Below are 17,421 nucleotides of genomic sequence, written 5' to 3'. Positions count from 1 at the left end.
CAGACGACAACAAAACACAGAGCCAAATGAGTCTCCATAGTGATAACATTGGTACACACTATGGTCGTTAATGGTTGAACGGCTGAAAATGGTTGGACAAGAGGAAGTCATTTCCAGCGAATGAGAACGACAGCGCGGGCCCCGACTGTAAGGTGCTTTTCAGGCAAACTCTGTGTGCAGGCAAGCACAGAGAACCAATGGACCACGTTCAATACAGTGTGATCAAAGCGTTTGGAGGAAGGTATATATACACTGTTCTTCTGTGTTTGCAGACGGCGTGTTTGATTGAATAGCACCCAGACGAGTGGCAAAAAAAAGAAGTAGATCCAACAGAAAGCTGTTAATATGCACTAAAACTACGGTTTATACAGTGCCATTTCGCTATGGTCTACAAGCATCACAACTATGCTATTATAATAAAGAATATATTTGGAGATGAAATATTCAAAAGTTGCCATGGCACCTTGGAAGAGAAATAATAAAAACAGTGGGCCCTATCTTATATACTCGGCGCAAAGTTACAGCGCAGTAATCATTCCCAGTTTATGAGCGACGTGGTTATCAATTATTTAATTATTATACATTGACTTGAATAGGCTTGTTAGTATGTCCACAACGACAGACTAACCAAAAATACTTTTAACTGGGACATTTCTAATGGGCCAATAAAGTATATATATTTTTTAATTTATGAATAATTCATAATTTATTTATTTTAATGGATTATGCTATAATATTCATGAAATGCAGAATTATATGTTCCTTATAATATAAAGAGATTTGGGCTGTTGACTTATTATGGTACAAACCAGAACTAATATAAGATTCAGTTCCATAGTCCTGTCACACAAAATGTATCCAAACGTCAACGATCATTTTGTGCATAGTTACATTCTGGGACCTTTTACTAGAAACATGCAGATTCATTGCTACCCCTGATGAGGATTTTGTGTGATTTGGAAGAAATCTAAATTAATCTTTTGTTTAGATGATTATGGAAAATCTTGAATTATGTTTTAGGTATTTTACTATTTTCATTTTAGCAGATTTCCTAACTATCCATCTATCTATCTATCCCTCCCTCACCAACCTTAATCCGGTCGTCTTAACGCACCCCTCAACCAATGTCTAACCAATGCTACCTATGTCTAACCAAAGGATGCCTCCCGGACAGGGAACACCTCGTCTAAAGTTTAACGCAGTCCACCACCAGCTCCTCCAGTTTGCCTATATAGATCAGGAATCTTTCTAAATTCTAAACGACCCTCATGTTCAACAATGTAGATGGCATTGCTGAGAGACTCTGTACTGCGGTTGAAGTCACTGAGTTAATGCCAAATTATACCCATTTTCAGTTAGGAAGCCTAAGAATATCTGATTATTATCTGACCAGGGAGTAATTCTTTACTAAAACAAGCTCATATTGGCCAATTTACATTTTTCCAATTATTCACACCAGGCCATCTCAACTTGGATTGGCTCCCACTAAGTTTCCCAGAGTAGTTGGATTGGAAGTAATTGAGAGTTGTTAGAAGACACCTTTATGAACACATTGGTGAAGAAAGCTATTATTTTGCAGATGGCTAAATTGAATTTTGTCCATATTTTTTGCAATCTAGAAACACTGATTAGAAGTATATTTCTAATCTAATCACTTACTGAAAGTGTATCTGATTATTGCACGGTAAACTCAGTAAGCACTTAAACGTTAACCCCCTATTTTCCTCTACACTAAAAGAGGAAAAATAGCAGATAGCAGAAAAATAGCAGATTTACAAGCTCATAGCGCGCCACTCGGTGGCGCGCTATGAGCTTATATGTCTGCTATTTATTTTTAATCGTGAAAATGTGGCGCAAATTTGGAATATATATTTTTTTCAGAGTGAACGTTTTGAACTCAAATCTTTGCTTCAGGGGAAGTCCCTGGAACAACATAATTTCCTATGGAGGGGTCGGCGGCCAAATACATTTTTGGGGTCCTTGACATGAAATATTGAGCACCACTGACAGAAACATATAGTATTTTCAGATGATTTAGAAGACATTTTTTTTTAAATTTCGACGTCAGGCCTAAATGGGTTAAAAGGAATGGGAGAAGACGCCATAGAGATTATGAGACTAACTGGTCTAATTCATGTTACGCCCTTATCCCCCTTTGTATACCGAACGCCATACTTTAACGTTATTTGCACCATGCGCCATCTTGTGCCATATAGTTTGTCTAAAGTAGGGCCCAGTGTCTTTTGTCGGGGGGGTCTTTTTTCTTAAAACACCGTTTTGGCTTTTGAGAGGAAGGGATTGGATTTATTTGGGTCGTGGTGTATAATAGACCATGTTTATCTTGGGGATTAGACAAGATAACACTGGTAAAAAAAACAGATTGTGGCGACTGTGGCTGCATGCTCCAATGCCATCTCCAATCACAATGGCTCCCATCCGCCTATAGCAGTTGCCATGGCATCTTGTATAGCAACTACCTCTAGAGGAGGAACCTCTAATGCATATACCTTTATCATTCTCAAACCATGTCCATACAACATGGCCCTCATTCTGAAGATGAAATCTAAAAATGAATCTGAAATTCAAGAGGAGTACTTCACCTTGTGCCAGCCATGTTACACAGACATAGACACATACGCGCGCACACGCACACACGCGCACAGAGCACTTAGAAAACAAACACCTCACTGACAGACTTGTATACATACACAGGGATCGTCAGAGAGAATATTCCAGCAGTGGTATAATTGGTTAATGTATTATTAATTAATTTATGGATGGTCATTGGTCATGCGTGCCATGAAAATCACCCCAAGAAGAGAATCACCAACATCAGTCATGATAAATGTATGTTGACACATCTATCCTACCACTAAAATGTAATTTTCTTTTAAAGGACAATACTAGTGGTTTTCAGATGTGAGTTCTTTGTCATAATGCTGGTCTGGAGTGGAATTTCTCCGTCCACTTGTTTGATACCTTTTTTTTCTTCTTCCATCACCGAGGTATTTGGCATGCAATGTTGTGTTCAATTTATCACCGCCGTTGCCATTGCAATGTCTCGCGTGTTAGTCTAGGGGCTCAAACACCCACCAAAAAAAATAAATAATAAGAATACGCTATATGAAAATCATTTCCTAAGCCGTGTGCCAAAATACAGTTCGGCAGGAGAAGGCACATCTCCTATTATTAAAGATTTAGACTCATACTCACACGGATCATGCCAACTTTCACGGAGAGAAAAACACTGCAGTGGAAGAGGTTTCACATGAAAGTAGCAACTTCAGTGGGTCTGAAAGGACACACGCTAGTGTATGGCCGTGTCCTGGCACAAAATGGCCGCCCTCCGATTGGGCAATAACGGACAAAAGATTATACTATTTTGAAAAGGAGAATAGAACGGGAACCCCAAATGTCAAACACACTAGAGCTGTCCTTTAAACGTCTTAAAATGGCATGCAAAAACAAGCCCTCTGTCTTTTCATTGATGCTTAACAAACTGTTTAGCAAAAGCAAATCGATTCATCATCATTGACACCGTTAACGGGCTGAGAGGGACACTGAACTCAAAGGAAAACCAAATGCCATGAATAATAATGTACTGTATATACTGTGTGAAGACATCAATCCACTTCTCTCTTTTAAAGAGCATGACTTATACGCCGCCGCACGACGGCGTCCCTCACCGAACATACAGTAGCAGATCTACACAAACTCACAAACACGTCGATATCCACCGCACGTTGTGTGAGCTTGTAGATTGGCTATATTTTCGGCGTGCGACTCAAGTCTTATGACGGGGCATAGATAGCTCCTTGTGCTAGCGCTGTGCGGCTAGTCCGGGGTGCGTTCGTACTGTATAACAAGCGGAGGTACAGTATGTGCACGTGTTATGTGCGCGTACGACCGTACGTGTGAGCAGAGATAAGGCTGAGAGTAGTAAAACAGCGATGAGAAGACAGAGCACACAGCGTCTACGTGAAGAAAAAGGAAGTCACCTGCTGTCTCCGTGTTGCCTCACCTTTCTGTTTAGTCACCTTTCTCACGGTCATGGCCGCCTGCCGCTTCTGGTAGTCCGAGATCTCGAAACCTGAATGGATTGGATCGAGTTGAGAACCCATTCTGACCTGAGATCAGATTCAAACGAGGTTTCCACTGGACACACACTGGTCCGATTGACCCATTCTGACCCGAGATCAGATTCTAAAAATAGCAGACCTACAAGCTCGTAGCGCGCCACTCGGTGGCGCGCTATGAGCTTGTAGGTCTGCTATTTTTCAATAGCTAAAGCATAACATGATGCTGACACCAAAATGGGTTCCCGTTCAGAATGGGTTAAGCAAAAACAAAAGCATGGCAATACCTCACATATATAAAAAGTAGTTATCATGACTCATGTATAAACTAAGAACGTAACAGTGGAGTATCTATGTCAACTATACATACTATACTATATTATATATTATACAATATACATGTGTACTATAAAGTGCTATGACCACATTAAATGCAATTCTAGTGCTGTCTACGTAACGAGCGATAAGTCTGTCCATAATACTATCTAAGTCTACGTAAAGTGCTATCTAAGGGGCTAGGCTATAGGGCAAGTGCTAAACGGGCCATGGTGGAGTCTGAAGAGGTGGGTTTTCAGACTACGGCGGAAGATTGGGAGTGATGCTGCGGTTCTGACTGTGATGGGAAGTGCATTCCATATAGTTTTGGAGCCAGAAGGGAGCAGAGTTTGGGACGTGTGGAGCGCTGTCCCGGCGTTTTTAGTGAAGGTATCACCACTGCATCCTATACCTAGTACGATCTGTTTTGTGAGGGCGTAGTCCATTTCTGGTTTTGTGCCAACGTCGCATCATACAGAGCGGCAGCAGATACTGTTTGTTTGCAAAATATCAAATACCGGCTGTCGGCAGTGAGCAAATTCCAAATTCTGCAGGAGCAGGTGGAGCAAGGTTATTGGTTTAGAATGTAGTTTCTGAGGGGCGCTAAGCCCGTCCTATATTCAGCTATATAGTGTAGATGTTTGTCCTAACACAATCATGCCAATGATTTGCCAATGAATGGAGAATTTGCATCATGTGTGTCTGAGCAAATCGACATGTTATGTAACGATGATGTACGATGATGGCTCTCATCATCGTACACCCCCTCACTTCACACAGGTGTGATTTTTTTAATCTAATTTAGTTTTCTCTTAACTTTTCAGATCCTTTTTTAGAAAAAGTTTAGATTTTTTTTTAAAGATTTTTGACAAAGACTCAAACTGAGGAAATCTTCAGTTACTATTTTTTTCCCCTCCAGATAACAAGCCTGAGGAAGGTCGCAAGATCGAAACGTTGCTCAATAAATTGCTCTGAACTAGCAAGTGGCAGTGTGCGGATGTCCCTTCTTTCACATTGTAGTCTCTGTCATCATCGCACCTGCTCCAAATTGCCTGCCGGGTGTGGGGAAGTCTTCTCTCTACAACCCTCCAGATAACTAAAACAGTTTTTTCCCAATTCTAGTTTTTATTATTTCGTTCAGTTAACTATCGTCTCTGTCAGGTGGAGAACTGACATGTGTCCAAGACTGTACTTTCGAGCTCGCTAGATCTGCTGCCTTTGACGCTTTCGTGTGACGCTGTATAATCAACTAGAACGTTAATGTACGAAAAACAAAAAACACAAAAAGTTATAGAATATGGAGATAAGAGCTTTCGCTGTAACAGCGCAAAATGTGGACGAGAGGAGCGCGGAGCGCGGACTAACCGATCTTCTCGTCCTCCTGCACCATCTTCCTCTCCTCGTGGAAGGCCCTGAGCCAGCGGAGCTTCTCCTCCAGCTTCTTGGCCAGGAAGATGTGGATCTCCTCGCTGTCCTTGTTGCACAGCTTGAAGGCGTTCTTCACGGACACGTTGAAGTCGTCGTCGCGCCCGTCGCAGGCGTCGCGCACCTCGTAGCGGTCCATGTCGATGCGCCCCTTGTAGTACAGGATGTCCCGGCGAATCAGGTCCTATGCGGGGGGAGGGGAAGCAAGGGAGGACGTCAGTGTGTGTGTGTGTGTGTGTGCTGTCGGCCTGCAGGCATCCGTCCCTAGGTGTTCTGAAAAATATGTCTTATGCAACTCACTCCATCTGTTGGCCCCGACCACACACACACACACACACACACACACACACACACACACACACACACACACACACACACACACGCGCACAAACAGAACAGAACAGAACAAATCTCCACAGTGCATTTTTTTTTTGCATTCTGACGTAAGAGAAATTAAGGAATTATGATTTGAACCGTTGTCCATGCCTGGTTGCGCATCACGTTGTGCAGTTGTAAACAGTTATAAGCTCCGGAAATCGTGATGTAAGGTGATGTGAGCTTGTAGAAGGTCGGCTTTGTATTAGCCTACTGTAAATCAGACTTACTTTTCAACCTATCTTCATATAACTGGTCCTCACTAATGATAATGACTCAGTCCGTGCCTCATAGGAGGGCTGTGGGAAGTTCACCAGTGACATCTCCGTTAGGCAGATTTTTTTTTTTTAAATCACTCATTCTTGAGATGAGGGACAAAAGTGGAAAAAACATGTCCCAAACATAAGAGCCTTATTTTATGTAAAAAATAAATTAATTCATAAAAATAAAAGCACTTGCAAAGTTAAGTGTAATACAGTTGTGTATTATTATGCCCTTAATTTCATTATAATTGTTTTCATATTCCATCTGAATTAGTTAAAAGCAGGCCCTGTACCCAAAAAGGCCTGTATTTAGCCTGTCCCCAGCAAGTGGCCACAATTTCAAACTGCCAAAAAAGTGTCTAATACTGTCACAATCACATAAATATTCATACTAAATTAAAGTAGATTGTCAACAACATAGCAAATAATATACACAGTTAATTTTAATTAATATTTTCTATTAAATATCTCATATCAAATGTTCGTCCCACGTCTCCGTCAACTCCGTCAGGTTTTTTTAAAAGTCTTAAATTAATCAGAAAATATTGTCGACAGATTTAGCCTGAAGACTCCTTTTCCAAGTCCCATTTATATTTGTTGCAACAGTGGAGTACCTGGTCTGACAAGCATTCAATTGTTTGATATTTTAAACAAACAATGTTGATAACAATGTGGTCACAGCTTTTACATGTCAACTCCGTCAGCACATTTTTATGATCTTTGTTAAGAATTCCAAAATAATGTTTATTATTTTAGTTTAGGGGTTAGGTTTAGCTAACAAAATTAAGCAAAAACAAAATTACTACATTGTACTAAAGAGGGTTAAGATGACGTCTGACTCCGTCAGACGTCAACTCCGTCAGATTTTGTGTCTGACGGAGTTGACGTGTATCTGACGGAGTTGACAAAAGTGTTCCTAAAACAATAAAATTATTGTTTTTGAATAATGGGCAGTATTCTAATTTGGCACACAGTTAGAGCATGCCTTAAGGAACATTTTTGGCTATGGGGCCATCACAGATTTGTCTCGTGGTGACCATGGCAGCCATATTACAAAAGAGCCGCCACCTGATGTTATTTTACAATAACTCAAGTTCTACACCACCTAGGATCTTGATTCTGGTGACTAAGACCTCATTTTCAAGGATGAGGGATACAGTGGTACAATTTAGACTTTCCCTGTGACCATGGCAGCCATTTTTCAAAATGGCCGCCACCTGCTGTTTTTTTACAATAACTCAAGTTCTACACCACCTAGGATCTTGATTCTGGTGACTAATCATACATTTTCAAGGATGTGGGGTACATTGGTAATATTTAGATTTGTCCTGTGACCATAGCAGCCATTTTCTTTTTCAAAATGGCCGCCACCTGCTGTTATTTTACAATAACTCAAGTTTTAGACCACCTAGGATCTTGATTTTGGCGACTAATCATACATTTTAAAAGATGAGAAATACAGTGGTACTATTTAGATTTGTGCTGTGACCATGGCAGCCATTGTTTTTCAAAATGACCACCAACCTGCTGTTATTTTACCAATAACTCAAGTTTTAGACCACCAAGGATCTTGATTCTGGCGACTAATCATTACATTTTCAAGGATGAACTTTCTCTGGGAGAGGTAAGGGCTTATTTCAGGTGCAGGTTGAGTTTCTACTGACAGGACATTAAAAGGAGGTGGGCTTTCTGGCCTTTGACTTGCCCCTTTCAGGTACAGATGCACAGTTTGACTTCACTGGCCACTGCAGGGAACTGTGGGGGAGAAACTTTGGTCTCTTGACACCCCGATTAGGTTCAGGGTTTTTTTTGGTGGAGACATGCCTTTCATGACATCTTTGCTGTAGCAGTTGATCTCCTTACTGCCAGTGGTGGCACACTCTGGGTCTCTGGGGCATTGTATCTTGGTGGCCTCCTGCCAGTGTTTCTCCATCCTTCTCCTGAGCTCTGTGTTCTGGGGCTCTGTTATAGTCAACTTACATTGTCTTGGCTGGAGATTTCTTTCCTGCAGGGTCCAGCCCAGTCTTGTGCAGATGGCTGCTGGCCCACCTGGAGGTGTGATTAGGTGGGGTGGTCTTCCCCAATCAGGATGAGGGGTTTGACCCTTTCAAACGGCAGTCTGGCCAAGTGTCTGTATTTAGTTGTGAGTTTAGATACAGGATACGATTGCTCACCCAGCCCCAGGTGACATGAGGTGAAGGCTCCTTTGATTTGGTAACATTGCTTTGGTTGACATGCTGGGGACACAGAGAAAGACACTGATGCCTTCAGTGTCTGCACATCCTGCCTGATGGTCCTGAAGCCAAATCTTCTGTCTTCAGTCTTTCGCTCACTGTTCACTGCTCACTGTTCACCTCACCGAATTTAGCCCAAGGAGTTTGACCCCTAGTTTGGCCATAGACCCCCTAGTTTGGCCATAGCCACTTGCCCAAATGTGCCGACATGTGCTGACCTCATCACATCTGTGATGATGGCTATGGCCGTTTTTAGCCAACGTAGTGTTTTTTGTGCAAAACTAATGCTTGGAATGGATCCAGAATCATGAAAAGCCCCTAATTGACATGCCACATGCTACTTAAAGCATAATGAAATTTAGAACATTTAGCCTTATATTGGTTGTTGATGGTACCCAACATTCAGCAGCTGTCAAACATGCCCCTAGGGTGGTCAAATAGAAACCAATGTGGGATATGTTAGTAGACACCTTTACAAACATTGGTGAAGAAAATTCTTGGTAAGAAATGTATTCACAGATTTATTTATTCTGATAATATTCCCTGAGTAAATTGGTAAAATAATAGCAGGTCCACCATTTTTGAAAATGTCTACCATCCATGGTCACAGGATAAATCTAAATAGTACAACTGTATTCCTCACCCTTGAAAATGTATGATTAGTCACCAGAATCAAGATCCTAGGTGGTGTAGAACTTGAGTTATTGGGAAATAACAGAAAGTTGGCGGCCATTTTGAAAAATGTCTACCATGGTCACAGGACAAATCTAAATAGTACCAATGTATCCCACATCCTTGAAAAGGTATGATTAGTCACCAGAATCAAGATCCTAGGTGGTGTAGAACTTGAGTTATTGGGAAATAACAGAAAGTTGGCGGCCATTTTGAAAAATGGCTGCCATGTTCACAGGGCAAATCTAAATAGTACCACTGTATTCCTCATCCTTGAAAATGTGGGATTAGTCACCAGAATCAAGATCCTAGGTGGTCTAGAACCTAAATCAGTTAAACTTGTCAACTCCGTCAGATGTTCGTCAACTCCGTCAGACGTTCGTCCCGTGATGTTTTTGTTAATTTCCAAAGAAATAGAAAATTCGCTGTCAAATCTTTTGTGCTTATGTATTGAAACACCAACTGAAATGATACGTAATGATGATTTTTTTTTCTTCTCTTTAAAAAAAAAAAAATCCAGTTTGAAAAAAGTTTTGTCCCTTATCTCAAGAATGGGTGAAATATATATATATTTAGATTTGTTATTATCATGAAAACGATGGCTTCTATTATCGTATTGCAACTTCTCAGGAATAAGAAAGTCTGCAGTTTTTATTAGCTTGGATTCCCCATCGATGATGTCACTGGTGGACGGGTTTCTGAACATAGACAGAGTATAGGAAAAAAGATTGTGGCATTTTATCATGAACATTCGCGAGGACCACCAATTATATATGAATTGAAGGTAAGTTGAAAAGTGGTGAAGTGGTCCTTTAATAATGTACAGCTATACAAGATAAAGTGAGACTCCGGGATCAGATAAAGAGGAAAATATTTATCCGAGGTTGAAAACGGGTCACGTTTTGTCGTTCAAACAACAAACGTTAGCATTATTGTTGAGCAGATAAACCCCCACAGCTCCATATTTAAACTTTTTTTGGAGGATAAATGAATTCCCTATATGCTTTGCCAAACCGCAGTGTTGGGACTGTAGACGAGAGACAGGTCCATTTGGTTCAATTTGTACACACTCTGAGAGTTAAGTGAACACTGAGGATTTTAGCGTATAGATTAGAATACTTTAGGGTCCCAGAGATAAAATATCATGAATCAAAAAGGGGGTCGTAGCCCTAATGCACGTCAAACTGATGGTTTAGAACAGTGATTTTCAACCTTTTGCATATCAAGGTCCATCATTGATTCAGTATTTGAGCCCTCTCAGCCCCCAAGACTTCCACGCTTGTATGTGTTATTTGTCCTTTCGGAGATTTGTCAGGATACCGGTATACATAAAACATATGCAAGCAAACAGATCACACAGTGCATAGACAATAAAGAAACAGTGCCAACAGAAGGGCCACCAGTCATACGTAGTTCCAGGAGGCATCACATCACACTTCATGCACCGAACTGAGACGGGGCCTGCTTGTTCATAAGTCCTATACTTATGGGAACAAACGATCTTGAGGCCCTATAGCCTGCAGGGAAGGTACCATGTACCGTCGCCCCGATGGTAAAAGAGCTAAATGAGCTTGTGGGTCTGCTATTTTTGAAAAAACGAAGAACGACTGACATAGAAACATAGCTTTGTAGAAGAACATTTTTAGAATCTGATCTCAGGTCAAAATGGGTTAACTAAGTAACGCAGATGTTTAACAACAATTTCACTCGAGCGCGTAAATTTAAACCATCATTTCACACTCTCGCTAGAGTTAAAGATCTACAAGGGATCGTTTGGTAAATGGTTACCAACTCTCCCATCATTTCGCTGATGGGGGACCACCTGGAACCTCCTCAAGGACCACTGGGTGGTCCCCGGACCACTGGTTGAGAAGAGGAAAGGAAAAAGACAAAAGGACAAATAATAATCCAAGCCCTGCAGCGTGCTAACGAGCGTGCAGAGATGGTTCCGCGTCTCCTCTAGATAAGGGAGGAGGAGAGGAAGGAGAGGCCGACATGCTACATACACGCTCTACAAACATGGCCACGGGGCAGCCGCCACGCACGGCGTTGCACCGAGGACGACCCCGCAGAGGGGAAGACGTGGGGATTCATAATGAAGTGTGTCTCGCGCGGCGGCCCCTCGCCTCTTCCGAGCGACCTATACAAGCTCGTAGCGCGCCACTCGGTCAGCTATTTTTGAAAAGTCGAAGAACGGCTGACACGGAAACATGGCTTTTTCAGAAAACTGTCAGGATTTAGGAGACATTTATATAGAATGGTTCCCAGGTCAAAATGGGTTAACAGCATGCTAAACACGTTGTCGTGGTAAACAAAAACAGAGTCGGACATACATATATACTGTTACTGTACACGCATTCCTGATGCTGTGTACTGTTCAGTGGCAGATAACGGAGGGCCAGAGTTGCGTGGAGGCAGAGCAGGAGGGAAAGCACATGAGTGTGTTTGTGTTTGTGTGTGCGCATGCGTGCTTGTGTGTGTGTGTGTTTTTGTGTTTTTGTTTGTGCATGGGGTGTTGTGTACAGTATACACACGAGATACAAGAGATTAAGTAATCACCTGTGCGTGGGTGCCGTGCGTGCGTTCGTTAGTTCATGCACGTGTATCTCTCCGAGTATGAGCTGTGTGCTTGTGCATTTGTGTGTGCTTGCATTTGCATGTGTGTGTGTGTGCGCGCGTGTGCGCATGTGTGCGTGTGCGTGTGTGAGTGAGTGTGTATATTGCTGAGCCTATCCAAGCATAAAGCTTCCTCTGACAGGACACTACAGCCTCGGTGGAGTCGGTGCATTAGGGGCCACAAAGTAACACAGCCCCCATTTAGAGACGAGCACTCAGTGTTTGGACAGGTCTCGTCCAAAGCACACAGAATGTATTTTAGATTACGCAATGCCTTCCCGGCACGTCGGCGAGGTTGTGGGGAGTCGTAATGCCTTTTCGCAAGTCCCCCTAGCTGCGCACGCACGCACACACACACACACACACACACACACACTCTCTCGGTCTACCGAACAATCTCCGCTCCTACTCTCACCTACGGTTTCATAACCCGCCCGCCCCGCCCCTCCCTGCCCCGCCACGGGAGCCAACCCGCCCCACAAAACAATATATTATTCTACGACCCACCAACCCCTCGACCCGAAAAAACAAAAAGTAGCCTACCGACCGGCTTTCCAACACCCAGCAGTCCGTTCAATTGCTTTAGCGAGAGAGGGGAGAGAGAGAGAGAAGGGGAGGGGGGACCGGGCCATTTCGCCGTCAATTTACATCTGTGCAGCATTTCGTTCATAATTGTTGTTCCAATAGTTCCAATTGTTGTCAGGCCTACTCACGCCATAGGCCCTTACGGAAGCATCGCAGGGCTAAAGTCCAAGTTCATGTTCATGTTCAATGCCATTGTAGTATAGGCTACAGTCAACAGTAGCCCATGCTAAATAATAGGCTGCTTATTAATGAAATATCCCGTGCTTGTGCGCGCGCGCCGCGCGTTGTGTTTACAATCAGTTGATGAAACAGGAGCGGACTAAACCGTAGCACATTCAGCCCCATACCAGATTCGGTTTAAAGGATAGACAAATTCATCTCATTTGTCTTTTATTAATAATGCATTGTGTACATGAGAGAACATTGAACGATGACTGCAGTGAGTGTCCTGTCCTAGAACATTACACGGGACACTCAAATGAAGTTGACGTGCAGCGCAGGGTCTGGATATTAGGATAATGACTTCACTAATGAGGATATTATTGGCAGCTGTGCATCCTTCTTGATCAAATAAGCAACACATTGAACAAGGTAGAGAGAGACGGAAAAGCAGGAGGAGAGAGAAGGTACCGAATGTTTTTTTGGGGGGGGGGGGGGGGGCACATCAAAACATGTTGGAATTGTGGTGTGGTGTCATTAAAGTGACACACTGACTATCCATAAACTAAAAACATGGCACTTTGTTTCTAAAAGGTTGCAGACCCCTGCTTTAGGCCACGCCACGGACCCCCATAGCTCAAATGGAGCCGTAAGGGTATACACTCTCCACTTGTACACTCTCGGAGTTACCAATCATTTAGCTGGGGACCCCCTGGAACCCGCCTCAAGGACCCCACTTTGAGAACCACTGGTCTAAAGCTGCATTTATTGAGGCTCTGATTGGGCGCTCGGCGGCGCGTGACGCCTCGCATCATCATGAGCCGTGTGCCCCGCATCAAACCTAAATTAATACTTTGGAGCGACGCCCGAAACTACAAGGACTTCCAGGCGTTAAGCTTCAAGAAGGGAAGAGTCAGACATCGACAGAAGGAGAGAGAGAGAGAGAGGGGATCAGCTCAATATGTGGACGAGAGAGAGAGAGAGAGACGAGGGAGGGAGGCAGAGCAAACACAGTGCCAGAGCACCTGCCTGCACTGCCTTATGTCTACATCATTTCCCTCATTTATTTATTTCTGGCTCAACCAAACTGCTGTTGCTCTCTGCCCTGTAGGGAATGGCAGATGGAGAGAGAACGTTAGGGAGGAGACAGACAGACAGACAGACAGACAGACAGACAGACAGACAGAGGCCTTACCTTCTTGCAAAGGACCAGCTGGTGGTCAAAGAGGAAGAAGATCCGTTGCTGACTGCGTCCGTAGGGCTGATAGATCCACGACATTTCTCCCGTGTAGATCAGTTCTGAACTCCTGTCCAAGATATCGTCACCCTGCGCACGCACGCGCACACACACACACACACACACACACACACACACACACACACACACACACACACACACACACACACACACACACACACACACACACACACACACACACACACACACACACACACACACACACACACACACACACACACACACACACAATGATTTTGTGCTTACCAAAATATCATTGTATACCTTCAAGTTCACATTTGACTTCATGCAAAATGTAACCTATAATTACATAACCTCCATCAAAAGCCCCCCCACCCGAGTATTTAACTCAATGTGCTGTCTGTCGTTTCTAGTCTGTCAGATAGATCGCGGTTCCGCGTGCGTTTACTTGGATCGTAAATCCTTAATGGACAATTTCTTGCGTGTGAGCAGGTTAATATCAGAACACTGATATAGTATAGTGTTCAGCTGTTTCCAATTCCAAAACCTGCTTTAATTACTTCACGACTAGTATTAAAATGTTATTGTCTTTTTGTGTCCAATGTACTTATGTTAACAGTTCATAAAGTTAACATAACTACAACTAAATGCATTTGAAATTCAATAAAAAAGGTAACTTTTCAGGATTCCATTAATTATTTTTTAATGGAATTCAAATATAGCAAAAATAGCTGATCTACAAGGTCAAATTGCGACGCATTTTGAGCTTGTAGATCGCCCTCTGGAGGGAGTGTGGAAATATATTGGGCCTCGCCATCGTCACAGTTGCCCACCCCTGCCCTACATTAACCCCCCCCCCCCCCACACACACACACACACACACACACACACGCTTGCGCGCGCACACACCCACACCCACCTCCCAGTCCAGGACAGAGGCTTGCCACTGGGCGATCTTGTCGATGTTCTCCAGTCTCCGCTTCCTCTCGTTAATCTGCTGGGTCACGTTCCGCATCACCGCCAGAGCCGCCGCCACGTAGCGATAGTCACTATGGAGACACAATTGAGATCACAGTGCAATCACTATGGAGACACAATTGAGATCACAGTGCAATCACTATGGAGACACAATTGAGATCACAGTGCAATCACTATGGAGACACAATTGAGATCACAGTGCAATCACTATGGAGACACAATTGAGATCACAGTGCAATCACTATGGAGACACAATTGAGATCACAGTGCAATCACTATGGAGACACAATTGAGATCACAGTGCAATCACTATGGAGACACAATTAAGATCACAGTGCAATCAGAATCAAGACTCCCTCTATATATCAATGCTTTTAACGGCAACATTGCCCTGTTCTCTCAATCACGGCCATGTCACTATGTCTGAAATAGATGTTGTGGGGGGGGGGGGGGGGGTTCTGTCGAACTATAGCCTGCGTTCTTCCATAAATGCATCACACTGTGTGCTTGCATGTCTTGCATGTGTCTCCCGCATATCTGGAGAACCCGTTGCGATGCGCTGTGGGACTGCTTGTCTTTCCCGGTCCATTTGAAAAGCAAATCTATAGTCAGTCTGCCAAACTTCAACCTATTACTATGTCGCTGTCATTATTATTACCTAGAGCTGTGCCCGTTGGAGCCTCTACAGCAGTGCCCCGTTGGGCACTGGCCTACTTGGAACGGTGCAAGTTGGAAATGCATGCGCCACCCAGATATTATGTCTGTGTCCCTTTCATGCCCATATGTGGGGTTCTTTGTCAGGCATGCCCAAATATGGAGTCTATATGCAGACGTCAGAATGATGTCAGAACAGGCAAGCTCCATATATGGACCATGGGCAGGGGCACCTGTCCAGAGCCCGGACTCGACTGCCGCTAGCTTCCGCGGCAGTGCGTTTGGTCTGACATGCGTTGCGTCGTGCTTGCGGTTCTGGTTAGGGTAAGGGTTTGGGGTAGAGTGTTATGGTTAGGGTAAAGGTTTGGGGTAGAGTGTTATGGTTAGGGTAAAGGTTTGGGGTAGAGTGTTATGGTTAGGGTAAAGGTTTGGGGTAGAGTGTTATGGTTAGGGTAAGGGTTTGGGGTAGAGTGTTATGGTTAGGGTAAAGGTTTGGGGTAGAGTGTTATGGTTAGGGTAAGGGTTTGGGGTAGAGTGTTATGGTTAGGGTAAAGGTTTGGGGTAGAGTGTTATGGTTAGGGTAAGGGTTTGGGGTAGAGTGTTATGGTTAGGGTAAAGGTTTGGGGTAGAGTGTTATGGTTAGGGTAAGGGTTTGGGGTAGAGTGTTATGGTTAGGGTAAAGGTTTGGGGTAGAGTGTTATGGTTAGGGTAAGGGTTTGGGGTTAGAGTGTTATGGTTATGGCTCTCTCAAAGAAAAGGCAGACATCTTAGAAAAGAAGAACCCCCTTTTAGTCATCTGTGTGATAGATGCTGACTGAGCGATATTCAAATGCAACACAAACAAAAGAACAAAACCATAAAAAATGTCCACGCTGGTAAAGTGGACAATACTATAGTAACACATATAGGAGCACACATGATGCACTATAATCTACCTATTCAAATGTCCTTGTATTGTGGGTTTGATACATGAGCATGAAGACAAAAAAGGGAATGGAGAATTACGATCACTGAACAGAAGAGCAGCGTCAGAAATAAGGATGACAGGCCAGGTTCTTGAAATCCGCTGACCGTGGTGAGTTTGTAGGCTACGGTCCATGGGTATTGAGGCTGTTAGGACACTGTTAAGGAGAGGCCTATTGGATACGCTACTTACAGACTGACTGTCTTACAGATAACCACTGTCCTAGAACACTTTCACCTTGAATGTTGGTTACATTTGCTGAAATTGACCAGTTTTCCAAAACTGGTCAATGTGATATGGTTATTTTGTGAGCTTGTTAGATAGGCTATTTTCACTATTCGCTCTAGGTCAAAGTATCAAGTTTGAAGTTTCTGTGCCGGGTGTGCACATGATGATTTTACATAATGTACATTCAAGCATTTTCATATTTTCGTCAGTGTGTAAATCATTTTGTTTCTTATCTGGTTGTTGCAATAACAGAAGGTGATACGTATCTTCGACGTGACTTAATAAGATTTTTTCTTAGTAGTATTTGTAATTTTTATGATGTTTTCACAATATTTGTATACCAGCTAGTAGCTTCATCTCCATCATATCTTTGGCTGTTGTTACAGGGGTCATATATCCACATATGTCTCAGAAAAGCTGAGAAAAGCCTGGGGCTTAAACCTATCCATTTCCTTCTGCTGCTGTGCATTATTAAAAGTCTTCTATATTCATTCGTGAATCTGGCAACTTAATTGACTAATAAATAAACCTCACAGCCCATTGCTGTTGATAGCTGCTATACTGTAGCAGCTATTTGAGGGGTTGCATTTTATTGCTCATGTATATTTAACAGTGTTGTATTATAGGATACAGGCTGATGTGTTTTTTGGTGTGTCGT

General features: G+C 43.1%; 2 protein-coding genes across 4 annotated transcripts in view; both read right to left on the bottom strand.

Annotated features, from left to right (window-relative positions):
• The window catches only part of asb12a (ankyrin repeat and SOCS box-containing 12a), a 99,874-nt gene that overhangs the window by 21,670 nt on the left and 60,783 nt on the right, over window positions 1-17,421 (bottom strand). The gene's annotated exons all lie outside the window — the stretch shown is intronic.
• The window catches only part of arhgef9a (Cdc42 guanine nucleotide exchange factor (GEF) 9a), a 67,668-nt gene that overhangs the window by 7,263 nt on the left and 42,984 nt on the right, over window positions 1-17,421 (bottom strand). For all 3 annotated transcript variants that reach the window (XM_080774652.1, XM_080774654.1, XM_080774653.1), the window contains 4 exons: window positions 14,859-14,988; window positions 13,916-14,047; window positions 5,757-6,000; window positions 4,022-4,090 (listed from right to left, as the gene is read on the bottom strand). In XM_080774652.1, the coding sequence (XP_080630778.1) occupies window positions 4,022-4,090; window positions 5,757-6,000; window positions 13,916-14,047; window positions 14,859-14,988 (575 nt within the window). The remainder of the gene's footprint in view (window positions 1-4,021; window positions 4,091-5,756; window positions 6,001-13,915; window positions 14,048-14,858; window positions 14,989-17,421) is intronic.

Source organism: Protomyctophum bolini (assembly GCF_963924005.1).
Source record: "Protomyctophum bolini genome assembly, chromosome: 10".
In the NCBI taxonomy this organism is placed as follows: domain Eukaryota; kingdom Metazoa; phylum Chordata; class Actinopteri; order Myctophiformes; family Myctophidae; genus Protomyctophum; species Protomyctophum bolini.
Note: the sequence above shows the minus strand (reverse complement) of the source record. Positions and strands in the feature narration are given on the sequence as shown.